The sequence below is a fragment of the Micrasema longulum genome, unplaced genomic scaffold (assembly GCF_059751315.1).
Source record: "Micrasema longulum isolate JH-2025_06_02 unplaced genomic scaffold, ASM5975131v1 h1tg000428l, whole genome shotgun sequence".
NCBI classification, from domain to species: Eukaryota; Metazoa; Arthropoda; class Insecta; order Trichoptera; family Brachycentridae; genus Micrasema; species Micrasema longulum.
Window position 1 is genome coordinate 351,489 of NW_028277628.1, and position 16,988 is coordinate 368,476.

Consider the following 16,988-nt stretch of genomic DNA (forward strand, 5'->3'; position numbering starts at 1 on the left):
ATAATACATTTAATTATCATGATTTTATCGGGATGAATTATTAGGTTGTAGTCTCGTGGATAGTGTCGCGGACTCGCCAATCAGTGGTCCGAGGTTTAAACCCCACTCTATCACTATTTGATTCCTAGAATGCAAATGTTTTTTTAAAAAAGAAAACATAGTTACTTATTGCCATGATACGGGCTGCTAATGTTATTTATTTATTTATATTTATTAGTTTACTTTGTACTTGCAAGTGGCTATAAGAGAAACCATGATGTGGACACTAAAAAAATGTCAAAAAATCTACAATTATGTTACACAGTGACAGCATGTCAAGCTTACAAGGATTGAATGATCCAAAGTCTACATATCCAATTATCTACGAAATTAAAAAGCTTACTGAAAAAAATACCGAACGTGTAAATAAGAAAATTGCAATCACATGGATTAAGGCACACTATGATAACACGGAAAATGAGCGAACGGATGAATTAGCGAAAAAAGCTTCCAAAATGAGAACTCTCTCTACTTACGACCATATTCCCATGTCATCCAATAAAAAATAGTACAAGAAAAATCATACGATACTTGGAACAAAAGAGCGATACAGGCAAAATAACGAAATTGTTTTTCAAAAATTTAAAGGATGCCGAGATATTGGATACTTTTGGGCGACCTTACGAGCTAACACAAATGCTTTCAGGCCATGGTACTTTCCGAAAATATCTTCATAGATTTAAAAAAAGACTCATCTCTCAAGACGTCCTCCATATATTACAAGATTGTCCTATGTTTGACGTCGAGGGGTTAAACTGCAAACAAATGTGCGCACAAAACGGGCAAATTTTTGAAAACCCAGAAGAAGTAATAAAAATGAAGCCACTGCGGAAAGATACATTGACTTTCTGAGGACTATAGTTACAAAAATGAAAAAAATAATGAAGGAATGGACCCAGATACGTAAAAAATAATTATTGTACAAAATATACATACTAGGAAAAAAACTTTGTATGCATAAGCAAAGCAATAAATAACCGGAACAAGAGGAAAAAATAAATGAAAAAATAAGGAAATTACCCATGAATTTAAATGCCATCAAATACGCGCCATGAACATATCTTAATTCATTAAACGTAATTGGTGTAGATACATGTAGTTTTAATAATTCGAATAATCCGAAAAATTGATATTTTATGAGTAATTTTTAAGAATTTTTCCCACTGATCTTCGACTTAATGTTGCAGCATAAACAAGTAGGCTAAATAGCTGAGTTGATCATGTTTTTCGCAGGTCGGTCACCCTTGCCCCCCGACTATGGAGCTCACCCCGGGCCCCCAAGGGGCGGCGGAGTGCCGTTGCCCCCCTCGCACCCTCCGCCTGTGGAACGACACGGACTGCTTCACGATATTCTCCAGAGGGCCATGCCTCCCGGGAGAGTACTTCTCTCCTGATTTTACAGCCATATCCCAGTAAGTATGACTATATTTAAGAAGTCGTCTTTGCCGCCTGATCATAGTGCTCATCTCCAGTCCTCGGGTAGGGGTGTAATGCCGCTGGAACGACCCGGCAAAGACATGCCTACCAGAAGCGTACCTTTCATTGGATTCTGCAGTCATGTATTATCAGTAAGTATTATTAGATGTCAAAATTCATAGGTGGGATCCTTTTGTCCCCCGGCGCTCGACATGGGGTGGAGTCCTACTAAAATTACCCGGCGATGACATGCCTACCAGAAGAGTATCTACTTCTCGTCTTATTCTAGAACCAATGTCCCAGTCAGTATTAAAATACTGTTTATGAATTCATGATCGTAGACTTAAACGTGTTGTTTTGTTTTTTTCTTTTTCGTGTTGACATATGTAAAAAATATAGAGTATTAAAATACAATTAAAAAAATGTAGAAAAATATGCCTACTTTTTATGATTAGATAAACCAATTAGTGAATTTATAAATAACTTTTTGATTAACCAGCCTGTAAAGTAAAACAACACGAGGGAAGAAATTGCCATTTGAAACATTTGGTGTTTTTGATCTTTGTTTTTAATTTTTTAACTTTATCATAAATATTTTACTTTGGCAATATCTTCATTTTTTTTACAATATTATTATGTTCATATTTTATAATATATGATTAAATTTTGTGTAGGTATATATATGTTATATATTATGTAGCTTTAGAACACGTATTTTTATATCTAGTGAAGCTGCTAGATATATTTTCTTACAATTTTTACATATTTTACACTTACGAAGACTTATTTTGTTTTATTTTGTATTGCAAGTATGGACTTTATTTTTTTTTGCCAATAAACACCGTAATTTGGCACTGAACTAAAAAAAAGAACTTAATAAACCTAAGCACCACCGAGTTTTTAATGTTCGAGCGGATGATGAATACAGTTAGTTCTTTCTGTGAAATAGAACCATAATACAGGACGAGTGTTTTCGACTATTTGCGGCTATTCTCAGGTAAAAATCCCGAAAACGAAAATCAAGCGGAGAGAAGTCCGTCTCGTAGGATAGTGGTTGACACATTCGTCTACTATGCTTGAGGCCCCGGGTTCGATTCCTAGAAAGGCCGATATGAAATATCTGTTCTTTAGGTGGTGTTAAACTGCGATATTTAATTGTCTCTGGACTGGCATCTCAAGACTGATTATTTTACCTTCCCGTTACTGATGATAGAGATACGCTGCATTTGCTTTTTAAATGTAGTGCCCTATGATCATCATCAGTTTCGGATAAGCGTGAAATTATAAAGATATGCAGATGAAATTTAAGAGGGAACATATCATTCCTTTTTTAACTAAAGTTAATTGCTAAAAATTAAGTACCTACTAAGTAGTGACCGACCTCGGTTCCGGTTTTGGCCAGTTTCGGCCAATAAAACGAGTTACACATCCGAAACCGGCGCTCGATATTTGTCTGATTACGTTCGGCTGTACTCGGGTGCATCTTTTAGCTCGTGACTGTGACCTTTAGTTTGTTTCGGGTTTCAGCGGGTGAGTGTTATTAGTTCCAAACAACGAACCAAAAAGCGTAAAAACTAAATGAAAATTCACATGAGATTTGTGGCTTTTATTTCATTATGTTTATTATTTAACACTTATTTTAATGAACGAAGTAAGGTTTAACAATAAAAACGCCTAATTTTGGGCGTTTTGAAGTGACTTAATTTATTTTTTTAAATTTCGGTTTCGACCGAAAATCTTTTTTCAGTCACTACTACTAAGTACAAATACATCAGCCATGTAATTATATACTAAATGACTGTAGTTTTTTGTACCAAGATTAACCTTACCCTCAAATCACAAAATTTCAACAGCAACATCAACCCTGTAAATTACACATCCAACGCACAGGGCAGTTACTCGGGAAGTCGTGAGATATTTGCAACATGGCGGCGATTTTGGCGGATAATTATGTTTTTTTTTGTATTTTTAAAGGTATCGCGTGGGCAGGTGTGTCCAGCCTCCTCCGTGTCCGGACCCCACGCAGATAGTATGGCCCCCTGACGGGCGCTGCTACAGAACACTGACCCGCGGCCCTTGTGTCCCCGGACAACTGTTCATCAAAAACGATGACGGCATAGCCAATTGCACGGTAATTAGATTTCAATAATATTTTTTAATTCGTATTCAGACAGACGAAGAATTTTTATTTTACAATAGTTATAGTTTGTCTAAATTTTTGTAGACAAAAGACTAGATTCCATCCCGGGGGGAGTTATAAAGATTAACAAATAAATCGGGTTGTGGTCCTGTGGCTAGTGTCTCGGACTCACGGACCAAAGGTCCGTGGTTCGAATACTACTCTACCCCAACTTGATTCCCATTTTCTAATAGTGAGCTATTTACAACTCGTTGAAAATGGCCCTCAAAATTAAATATTTGGGTAAATAGATGTACAAATGTATTCCACGACTTTAAATGAAAATTTCATGAAAAACGTATTTTACGGATTTTTGTTACGTTTATTTTACATCAAATAGTTTATTCAAGAGATTTTGATTTTTTGCCTAGTGAAGAAGACCCTCATATATATTTAAAGTTTTTCTTTTAACCGAAAAATAGTTGCATTTGTTTTATTATCATCTCTTTTATTGCTTCTTCCACACGTAACATTTAAATTCATCGTCTTTGTAACTGTGATTTGTAAAGCCCCAAAGCTTTTTAAACATCAACCAAACCAAATTTAAATGACTAAAATTAATGAACATATTACATCAGAGATGGAGAACATTTTAGAGAAGAGATTATTACCTGTCGTTGCCTGTTTTTTTTTTTAAATATTATGCTGTATGGATAAAATATTTTTTATCTAAAATAAATTTAGGAGACCTTCTCACTAGAAAAACCTGTTCTAAGGAGAACAGAAGTGACCAGTTTACACACTTTGTAATATTCACTTTTCGCCTGTTTTTTTTTTTTTAATAAATATTTGCGTCCTTACAATTTACCCTAATATTTTGATTTTTGTGGCATTTTCAACGAGTCGTAAGTAACTCACTATTAGAACATCGGAATCAAGTTAGAATAGAGTTATATTCAAACCTTTGATCCGTGAGTCCGCGATATTAGCCACGGGACCACAACCGAATTCAAATTTGATCATCCATATTTCTTAAATTACCGTAAGTAGATTTTTGTTAAATCAAAGAAATGAAACCTTATATTAGTGCGGGTGCTCAGACTAATAATGCGTAGGTTGGCGCATTATTACTCTGAGTGCGGGTAAGATTCAACTTACTGAATTATTTCACCTACATAATAGAGTGAGTGCTATAGTAATTGGACATTCTAAATCTAATAGTCAAAAACATACAAAAAAAGTATCTAGTGGATATAAATTCTTACGGTTACTTATTTTTTACCATTAGATTTAATTACTAGAGCATGTCCAACTTCTATAATGGAAAATTGAGGCACCCACTTACTAAGCAACGCATAAAAATGTTTCCCAATTTTTCTGTTTTTTCTTGGACTAGTTAGTTTTATCAACAGTATTCTTAATTGACCAAAATGTAAAAATTTGAAGAATTAAAAGGTCCTAGGGAGTGAAATCCGGACCTTGTCTACAAAAATTTTAACAAATTTAAAAGATTGTTTACTTATAAATTTATTTATAAAGTCTTTTATAAATATAAGGTACAAGAGAACAATAAAAAAAAGTAAGACCAACTACAGATTTCACATTAATTTAATATGAATACAGAAGGAGAGGAGAAAAAAAATTCATACTAAAAAAAAACATAAAAATTAAATAAAATGTAAATAAAGGGAAGAAGATATGGTATGGCTCCAACTCTACTTTCCTCTCCTCTCTGTCCATGAACATTTATATTTCTTAGTAAAAATTCACAACCAGCAATAATTAATTAGATGCGGGTAGTAGATGTACAGATGAATAAGTAAGAATTAAAAGTCAAAATAATATGATGATAATGAACGTTTGTTTTTATGAAACGGGTTGTGGTCCCGTGGTAGTATTGTGGACTCACGGGCCAAAGGTCCGAGGTTCAAATACCACTCTACCACAACTCGATCCCATTTTTTCCAGCACAAGTTATTTACTAGTTTTAGAAAATAGTCTGAAAATTTTAATATTTGATCTAATAGTAAAAACTCTAGTATATCTCTTTTTTCATGATAATAATTTTAAAAATTATATACGAATAAACCCTTCAGATGTAATGCAATTTCACATAGATACTACACGCGTTTTCAGGGCCATACCGCGAAATTTTAGAGGAACATTTTGTATCATGTACTTTTAAACATATCCTAATGGATTTTCTGGAAAACCGCATCTTTTAATTTTATTTTCTATTTTTTATTAAACACGTAAGTATTTGAACAACGAAGCGTTGCGCACTGGTCGCGGAATAGGGGAGGGTTTGTGGGAGGGATGCTAGTCTGAGAAATGAAGGATTGTCTCAATTTTCAACTTATAAAAAATATAAAAAAAACAGTTTCCAAAAAAACATTTTTGAAGGAATCGTCCTCTGAAGATTCGCGATCTGGCCCTGAAACACTATGTACTGCCTCGTGAGCGAAATGTTCCCATCAAAAATCAGTCAAGAATTCATTTGTTAATATTTTAGCCGTATCGGTTTACGACATTTTAAAAGTTACGGTCTTCAGACAATAATGAGCTTTATTGGTAGTTAACCTGTAACCGCAGACGTGAAATCTGACTAAGAGTTTTGGTATTATCACCTCGTACATTGGTTACATCAAGACACGGATTATTGAGTAACGGATTGCGTTCACTCTTTCTTTCTACGTAATACTTCTCACTTGACATTGAAGAGCCATAATCGTCTTCAATTAGCATTTGTGGCGTCGACGAAGAACGCATTTGAATGATTGTGTGTTCATCAATTTTACTCATATTTGTAAATGAGTGTGACCTAATTGTACTGAATATTTATGCTCGCTTTTCTTATACCTTGCGTCAGTATTTTTTTTGAAGAACACAGCAAAAATAACTTAGTAAAATACAATAGACACAGAATTTCATTTCGTATTTTGTAGTAAGTATCTGTTATTAAATACGTATGTTTTTTTAATTCAAAATAATTATTCGTTATCCCGAAACCGCTCTGAGGTATGAAGGAGAAAGCCTACCTGCACTTGCAGCTGGTATATAGTCCTGTAGCTCAATCACAAATAACTATCGACGTACTAATAAGCGACGTGATAACAATTTCTCACCATGGTTGTTTATCGTATTCGTGATCACAATGTAACATCCGTGAACACCTAATATGAAATGTCAAACTATTTCATTTTCACGACGTATAATCCTGCTGCGCAATCACATATTTGAATTTTACCGGTGTAAATATGAAGAGTATTCCAAAACTGGTATTTTTATTTATTTATTTTTCACTTTTTTGTAAAAGATACTGCTTACTTTTTTGCAAATGCAATATATTGTATTATTTTTTATAGTAAACGCCAATTTTTTGCTAATTAACTGTATTTATTTACGAGGAAAACAAAAAACAGTACGACACGAGCGTTGACTTCGAGATTGTATACGCGTTGACTAATGACTGCGATAATTTAAGCATGTTTATTATTGTTCATTGTGATCGCCCAAATGCTAAGCATGTTTTTAAGCACGTCGATAGTTATTTGTGATTGAGGTACTGGGCCGCGATTTATTAGGCCAGGCTATCTTCATAGGTTCATACAGAGACGGTATATTTAACTTCTGTACAATCTCTATCTACCTCGGTATGTTCCAACTTCCAACTTGTCATCTCGACTTCATATGACCAAATCCAACCAATAAATACCACAGAAAATTTAGTCCGCGTTCGTTACTTAATTTTATTTTCAAATATATCTCATTTATATTTTAAATAGGCTTTTGTGATAAAAATATTTAAAAAAGCGATTAAAAACTCCAATAAATCCCAATTCAACCATAAAATACTCGCTTGACCATGATTTTTACATGATTTTTGACAATAACCAAGATGGTGTGGTTAACTTTCATCTGTATTTATCTACCGAGCGATTACAAGGCCGTCTCTTTTAATTTCTCGATTCGTACACTCAGGAAGATAGTAAAACATATGAAAAAAATATAATTACTCAATTTATTGATTAAAGTGGCAACAATTTTACGCCTAGATGCTCTCATATGTTAATAAAGCAAAATCTAGCATTATATGTGCATCTAGGCGTTCATTTTCAAAAGGGACGAATTTGTCGTTTAATTCGACTTCAAAATTTACTTATTTCTCTTTCATATTTTTAATATGCTTTTAAGAAAAATTGTGCCAACCTCAGAAGGATTAAAAATTTAAATTAAAAAAAAGTGGCTCAGTGGAAACAAATTTTATTTGTCACTTTTAATGAGTAGATATGCGTACCGAGAGGTACTAGACCCGTCGATTCTAATCGATATACCTACTTCAAAACTTGAAGGTAGGGGGGTATCGGTAGTGTATCTCCGTAATCACTCGGGATAATTTTTATTCAACTTTGACGTCATAAGGAAGTTTATCTCTTTAGCGCGTAGATATATGTACTGTGGAATACGCTCCCCCTTATTACATACCGATGTACCTACCCAAAACATGAAGGTGAGAGGTCGGTAGTGTATCTTCATAATATCTCGGGAGAATTAATCTTTAACTATACCGTCCTAGTGAAGGTATAACGTCCTTAGCTTCCCATTGTAATCGCGGCCCTGGGTGATTCTGTCAGCTTCTCTATTTTAATGAATTTACAATACTATATACAAAAAAATTATATGTGATTTTATTTAAAATTGAACGCTGAAAATACGTGCAATGAATAAATATACAAGCTTTTCCTATTCTCGTCTCCCTTGATACCTCCGTCCCATTTTTTATGTATTACAATTTTATTTTAGACATATGTAAAATTTATAAAAACTGTCATATTTGTTAGTTGAAAATTCTTGCTGGAAATTCGTTGTAATTAATTATAAAAACAAAATATGTTCGCATATTGTATATTATATTAGAGAAATAGGTAGTTAATTATAAATAACAAAAATACGTCTTATCACAAGAATTCAAGTGCCCATTTTATAAATTACATCTTAACAAAGTAAAATCTAAGATGCTCATTCAATGAAATGGGTTGAATTAAAAGTAATAGAGACTTCAAAACTCATGTACATCATTGATTTGTTTACAAATTTCTGTTCATATTATTATGTATTCCGTTAGCATTATGTAAAATGAACCTTCTTTGCATTTATAAAGGCACAAAAAAGCGTTTACTAATTGTAATGATATTCAGCAGGTTATAACATATATTAGAAAGTATTTTTGATTATTTAAAAATTTATGACATCAGTAACGCAATAAAACTGTTTATAGTTAACTCATCATTATCATTAGTGTGATGAAAACATCTTAAGTAAGTTAAATCATTGATTTCATTACCGAACTGACTACCATAAACTCCGCTGATTTCAATAATGGAGTAGATTTATCCATCAGCTGATAGAAAGCAGTTGAACTTTGGTAAAAAGGTCTCACAATGGTCTTAAAAAGTATCATAAAATACTGGATTATTCACTCTTTTATTTTAATTAATCAAATTTATCATCATATCCCCTTTCCACACCCAGCGGTGCTTAAGACACTTGGTAAACCAAATGCAGCGTAGTTCGATCATCTGTTAGATGAAGGTAAGGTGATTAACCATACGCATTAGGCGCCAGTTTAAGAACAATTAAATATTTATTTATTTATTCATATTTTTCGCTTACAAACTATAATTAGTAATAAAAATAATGTGACCTCACTAGGGTTTCCCGTGCCGAGGACACTTAACAATATATTTTTAAAAAATTACATTAGAGAATAAACAAAGAAGACTAACTTAAAAAAACGAAGAAATATTAAATATCATCATCATCATTCCCTTTCCGCACATAATGGTGCATAGGGCACTGCATCGGTACACCAATAGCAGCGTATCTTGATCATTTTGTTACATGAAGGTAAGATGATCAGTCTAACGCTTCATCTACCAGTCCAGGGACTATGAAATATTCTAGTGTAAAAACACCCTTTAAAAAAAAATTCATATCAACCATATCAGGAACCGAACCCGAGACTTCTTGCATGGTAGGCAAACGTGTTGACGTTTTTTTTTATTTTATTATTAAGTCAATCAACAGACTTAAGTTAGCCCTAATAGATTGGCATTAATGAGTAATACTTAATTTAAACATTCTTAAAATCTATTTAAATTAACAAAGTGTATAATTAACAAAAGGTATGTATATAGCATAATCTAGGCGGAAATGGCAAGTGTGATATCGCAGTCAGGAGAGACAACACCGCTTTCTTCTTAAATGCCTGCCTTTGCTGTTGGAACATCTCGGCAGTACCGTTTAGTGAGATTTCGTTGACCTTTACACCACGAGACGGACAATAATAAAATATTACAGTTCAATAAATAATGAAAATAGTGAAATAAAGGTTTTATGAACTACAATAAAGTATTGCAGTTCAAAAAACCTTTTAAAGTAATATTTTTTTTAATTTTTTTATTTACAATTTTAAAAAACCCGTTGGGGTTACATTAGAAATTTAATATTGTCTAGTCATTTTATGTCTCGTCTAGTCTAGTTAGTTCAGTCATCATGCGCTTTTTCAGATTGATTTTAAATTTGTCTCTAGTAAAAGTTTTCAAGTAGTAAGGTAGGTCGTTGTAGTGTTTAAGTCCATTATGTAGTATTTTTGACTGTCCTGTGTTTGTCTTTGCTTTTTCAATATGATAGTGTAGTTGTTGTCTGGTGTTATATTTGTGTATGTCAGCATTTTTGACTAATATTATGTCGTCGTCTTGTATTTTTTCCAGTGTTATTTTGTGCACAATTTTTAAGGTCTCAATTTTAGTCAAGTAGTTTATGTCAAACTGGTGTGTTTTTTTGTACAGTTCAGTCGTAGAGGTCAGGTAGGGTAGGTTGTATGTTAGTTTAAGAATTTTATTTTGTTGTCTTTGAATTCTTGTTATGTCTGTCTTGTTACCAGTTCCCCAGAAGGCGATCATGTAACTTAATTTACTTTTGACATAGGCTTCGTACATCATAATTTTTTCCGTTCTCGGTATAAAATCTTTAATTTTGTAGAAGAGGCTATGTAGTGATGCCATTACTTTAGTGAGTCCGTCTATGTGTTTTGTTCATTTTAATTGTCTGTCCATTGTGAGTCCTAGGTAAGTCACATGTTCTTGTTCTTTAAGAGTTTCGTTGTTTATTTTTATGTTCATGTTATGGTTCTTCTTTTGTGTTTCGAAATGTATTATATTGCATTTCACATCCATCCTGCTAGAAATCGAACCCAGGATCTGAAGAATGTAACGCGTAAATTAATCCTTAATCAAGACTTCTACCTGAGAGCAGCTATCAAGTCGAAAACACTCTTTTATATATAACACCAACTAAAAATGCAAAATATTGCGAATAACCCGGAAATAATGCGGATTTCAAAAAACCTAAAATTGAACATGTTTAAAAGAAAAAAAATGTAATCGGGGCCTGGGCCTCTTAATTTTGTATAGCGTTGCGTAAAATATGTATTCTGAGGACAAGAAACAGGACCAACCTGCAGATAGCTATGCCTGTTTAAAGAGCATCATAATTCAGCTTCATTCTTCTTTTTTGTGTTGAATAATACCTTTAGACGACCTTTTTTGTTTGTTTTTGCGTATGATACGTAGAAGATATACGTAGAAGATATACTTATTATTAACCTTCGATTATAATGGTTATTGATAAGATTGACTGTAACAGTTTTAAAGGTTTTTTTATAGCTAAACAGTAATGGTATTATGTGCAGAGTATCAATTTATGTAGAAATACGTTCACTAACTGTTTGTTTTAAGAAATAATTTTGTGATTCCTGCGAATGTATCTTCTTATTGTATTGAAAAACATTGTAGTTTATTATCTATTTCTATTAGATATGTATTTTTTCTAACACAGATGTGGCTTTTGAGAAAATAAAAGTCTTCTGGCATTTCTAAGCTTATGATCTGTCATTAGCTAGGTCAATGTGCACATTACACATTGTGTAACATTAGTATTTTTCCTATAGGTAGTTGCCTTCTTTATTCACGTGTGGCATTTATCGATTCTGTATAATTATATCCTCGGTTTAAATAGTGTATTTCAATGTTGGTTTTACTATATAGAATTTAATGTTTAAAAGGTGCAAGTTTTTCTTTCCATGGCCAGGCGGGTTAAAAATTCAGGTTTGCCAGGGAAAATAGAACTAGAACCAGAACCTAGGACAATAGTTTTCGACTCTAAAGCTGATCTCAGAATCCTTAATAAAGAAATCGAGAAGAGATAAGTCCGCCTTCTTTTGTAATGTTCAACGCGTTTGCTTACCATTCTTGGGGTCCTGGGTTCAATTCCTGGCCGGGTGGACGTGAAATATTGATTTCAAGGGTTTGTTGAACTACAATATTTCATAATTACTGGACTGGCATCTTACCTTCATATAAGATATGGTCGAATAAAACTGCGATTTTGAGAGTGAAGGAAGGTGTTATTTTATTAATAAATGTACTAGTCTTTAATACTTTAACCCCAGGGCCCCGATTACAATGGGAAGTAATAGAGTTATCTTCGACTGTCCATAAAGAAAAACCAATATTTATGTACGAAAATGAGTAGATTTGCATGAACATTTAATCTATCTTTTTTAGTAACCTACGATTAAACGCGTTTAGAGGAAAAAATTGTATGCATATTCTGCTTTTCGTGCAGAAAACGTAATTTTACTTTGTAGATAAAATTGAAGATAAATGTTAACTTCTCATTGTAATCGGGGCCAAGATACGAGTATTTCTGCTTTTTGTGTTTCTTACATAACACCTTTATCCATTCATACCCTCAATATAAAATCTCATATTTAAATTTTTATTTGAATTATGTAGGAGTTACGACAAAATAAAAGGTGTATATGAGATTTTTTTATTAATTAAAAAAAATACAAAAATCTTTATTTGACTCTCCTGAAAAGTTGCTACATGTCGTTTAGTAACTTTTGCCTATTCGCCGTCGATATTTTTTTATAATTATATTGTTTCGGGGTCTTTCTATGCCGTGGTAGAATTTACGGGATCTGAAGGCCACTTCGTGAAGTCACGGTGATACTTTACTAGAGAAAGTCATTGGCGCTGAACGGGTACGGAATGCAAAGTTGAATTTGTCAAGTCCTGTTTTCTGACCTCCACAAGTAACTCCTTACTATATTATTATGTAGTACACTATGTACAATCTACTTTATACTCGGTAAAACCCGGCAGTAGTGATAACCACAACAATGTCTCACAGATTACCAACTTCTACAAGCGATAAGATTTCCTTAACAAACAAATAATTTACAAATCTTTAAGACCGGGTTGTTTGATCAGTAATAGTATAACCTTGGAGTATATACATCCTCTAAGAGTATAACATTGTAAACATTTAATAAATTATTTATTTTTTTCTTAGAAAAAACATCATTTTTGAAATCATTGCTTTTACTTTCGATTTTTAACTATTACTAAAGATAAGACCCAGGCGGCTCGTAGCAAGACCATTAACGTAGTGTGGTGTTACTCGGGTAGAGGTAAAATATTATAAAATATTACAATATTTTTAATTTAACTTTAATTCACTACAGTACATATACAGATGTGTATCTACTTGTTGACTTGAATCAGACAGTTTTATTTCTAATTTCAAAAGATTTCAAAAATTTTATTTGAAAAATCACTGTAACACAAAAATATTTGTCCTTTGAAAGAATCGGACAATTTCTGGATTTTTTTATTTAAATTCAGTATTTTAATTATTTTATAAGATATACGACTTTTAAAATAATAAAATATATAAACGAAATACTAATTTAACAACTTGTTTAGCATATCTGTACTCAAAACATTATGTGTCTTTATTAACCTATTAACTCAATAATTGCCACACCAAATAATTACGAGAATCTTATTAACCTATGAATTTTGGAAAATGATTATGAGTTATAAATATATATATATATATATATATATATATTTATAAAACAAATTTATTCAGAGACAACGTTTCCAAAAATGAAAAGAATACCAAAAAAAATAAGATTTAATTGCTGTTAAAAATGATTCACGGATCGAAGCATCGAACACTCATATTTAGCACCAGAAACGTAAGACTATCCTTCATGTCACAAAAAATCTCAATATACCTTGCATTGGTGTACCAATACAATGCCCTATGCACCATTATGTGTGGAAATGAAATAATGACGATGATAATTAGCGTGATTCATAATAATTCATTATTTTGATTATATTCATTAATTATGATGTTAGTGTGCAAATAGCGTGGCTGATAGAAACAAAAAAAAACAAAATACGCTGCAATTGGTGTACTAATGCAGTGCTCTATGCACCATTGGGTGTAGAAAGGGAATTATGATGGTGATAGTCCTCCAGGACTTAAGTGTGGGGGAGTTTCCTCTTAAAAAAACATCGTTTTCTGCATTTCATCTTTTGTAAACCTAAGCTTTTCCCGACTTCTACATTTTTAAAATTATTTTTTGTGTCCGAATCTTTGTAAACGAATGCCAAATGACAGTCGACTGTCGTCGTATATAATAATACTTTCATTTTATTTTAGACATTGTATGAACAAATAACTGATATGGATCAGTTGTTTATTAGAATGACAGCATACAATATGGAAATGTACTAAAATTTAAGCTTTCAAAGCTTCTTAATATAGTGAACAAGCACCCTATTTTATTTTCTGACAATGTGGTATTCAAAGACTTTAGTTTATATTTACTCATTTGCATGTAATTTTATTTGACACCCTTCCTTAAAAATAAAACATAGCTAACAAACACCATTAATAATTGTGCATTTATGCTTAAAAGGTAATAAACTCTAAAATCTTAACATAATTACTGGATAATTATAACTATCGTGTTTCACTTTCTATTTCGTCAATTTCCGTAATTTCAATTTATTTTATCAAACCTGTTCTAAACCAGAAACCTTATTGGAATAACCTCTGGCTAACAAGAATCTCATCTTACAAATAATATAATAAATATACAATACATACATAGATTGTGATATAATGAAACCTATGTACTATATATCTGTGCATAAAAGCGGAAGCATAAGCGTTTAATTACACGTTTTTATATGTAAAAGAGCATAAACAATACCCCCAGCTATTATCTCATTAATTTTATTATGTAAGCTTATATGTAGACTGAATATTCAACAGATTGTGAAGGTTCCAATGCAATTTATGCATTGAGGGTGTGAGAAGATGATTTGTGTAAGTAGGAAAAAATTGCCTGAAGACAATATGCCCGCCCTCTAATGTAAACTCTATATGTATTAATTATTATATACACTCACTTATTCAGAGACTACATAAACTTGGCAATGAATTTAGCTCTATTAATATCTTTTGCTGTTCAATATCCAAATTTAAAGAAAGACTTTTATTAACGATAGAATAATTTATTGGGTCATTTAGCCATTTTGTGTTTGAGTCCCAATTGTTTTCATGGTTTTATTTTTTCAATTTCTTTCCATTGCATTTGTATTCTTGTATTAATTTGTTTTATACTCGCTAACAATTTGTAGTTTATAATTACCAAATCTGTGTGTTTTTCATAATGTAAAAACCCGCTAGGGCATTTAAATAAAATATCAAGTGTTTAAACAAATAAATGAGATGAAAAGTATGAGATAACTAAAATATGTTTTCCATTATAAACAATGATTATTAATAAAAATAATGTGAATTCACTGGGGTTATCCGTGCCAAGAACACTTAACAACATACTTTAAAAAATATATTTTTATTTAAGAATAAACAAAGAAGACTTATTAAACAGAGGTAATCAACAGAATATTGGGACAGTTTTAAACACTACGAATTATAAATAATTTATGTACACGTATTTATTATTTTATTTATTTATTTTATTTTATTCAGAAAACATACAGTCATACAAAATAAGTATTAAAAACAACAATTTTTTAACATAGAAAGACCAATTAAGTTTTCATAAATTAAAAAGATATAAACATTAAATGTGACAATTTTTTTAAAAATAAATAAGAATTTTAAGTGAGAAAAGAATAATTGTTGACATTTGCGTTTATATTATTTATATAACAAAACGCCCAACGAAAGAACTAAAACATAACATAAGCTATACATTTGTGGAGCAGTTTATTCAATATTGGTTTGGGCGAATAAGACAATCCATTTTATTTCAACCCAGCTCCACTATTATTATTTTTCTGGGCCTTTTGAACATTTTATCGTTACTAATTATTTGAATATATAGTGGGGAAGTAGGTAATAGATTTTAATTAAATAATTCTCATAATCTCTTTGTCCGAAAGTGGTACTAGTTTGAATTTGTTTAAGTTGTCCTTGTGTTGAAGATCTAGTGATTATATTATTTGTATGTGATGTACGTATTAATTTACTTATTTACACAAAAAAAATACTTTTGAGATGTATTTTGATTAATACAAATTTAAACGTTTTAGTGTATTTCCATGATTTCAGATATAAATCCTTTGCAAAAAAAAACCTATCTTTGAGCATGTATTTTATACTGTTTTCATTTATTTATTCATATTCATTTCGTGCTATAAAAAGGTAATACATATCTACAACTCCACAAAACATAAAGCTTTGTTTAAAAAAAAAATGTGTATCAATGTAAAAAGTCTATTCCCAAACTATTCATTGTGTACAATATATATACGAGGATGTCAGATTAAACTACAATGGTAAAATGTCTTCCTCGGCATATGTTTTACCAGTGAGAAATACATCATAATTTCAATTATATAATAAATATGTATTCTTATGAAGTATTAAAATAAATTAAATTAAATAAATAAATTGGAACAAGTGAAAACATATTATTTAATTATACAAAAACATGAATTACACTATTATATCATCGGCACGGATAACCCCAGTGGAGTCTCATTATTTTTATTATTAATCATTTCCTTTTCCCACCTAATGGTGCATAGGGCACTGCATTGGTACACCAATCGCAGCGTATCTTGGTTATTTTTGTTACCTGAAGGTAAGATAATCAGTCTTTCGCTTCAGGTACCTACCAGTCCAGGGACTATGAAATATTCTAGTGTGAAAACACCCTTTCAAATAAATATTTCATATCAACCAATTTTATTATAAATTATTGTCTACTATATGGAAAAAAAGAATAAAATGAATACGTATGTATAAATTGGGTCATTTTTTACAAAAAGGGAAATAGCATAAAAAATTTAAAATTAATTCTTAAATTGATTTGTAAAACAATAAATTTTTATGATTCTGAAAAAACACGTATCATTTTGTTTACTATTTTAAGGTTAAAAATATTTTTTCAAAATGAATTTTCTCGCAGCAGTCTCATTTAACATAAAAATACAAAAACTTGACTAATTTG

At 31.5% G+C, this 16,988-nt stretch overlaps 1 protein-coding gene across 2 annotated transcripts in view; it reads left to right on the plus strand.

Annotated features, from left to right (window-relative positions):
• LOC148281641 (uncharacterized) overlaps positions 1-16,988 on the plus strand; it is a 42,716-nt gene that overhangs the window by 23,018 nt on the left and 2,710 nt on the right. The window contains exons 2-3 of one of the 2 annotated variants that reach the window (XM_088226382.1): positions 1,273-1,451; positions 3,430-3,586. In XM_088226382.1, the coding sequence (XP_088082508.1) occupies positions 1,273-1,451; positions 3,430-3,586 (336 nt within the window). Of the gene's footprint in view, positions 1-1,272; positions 1,452-3,429; positions 3,587-13,006; positions 13,113-16,988 lie in introns of those variants that run through there. The other variant, XM_088226383.1, reaches the window with a different exon arrangement.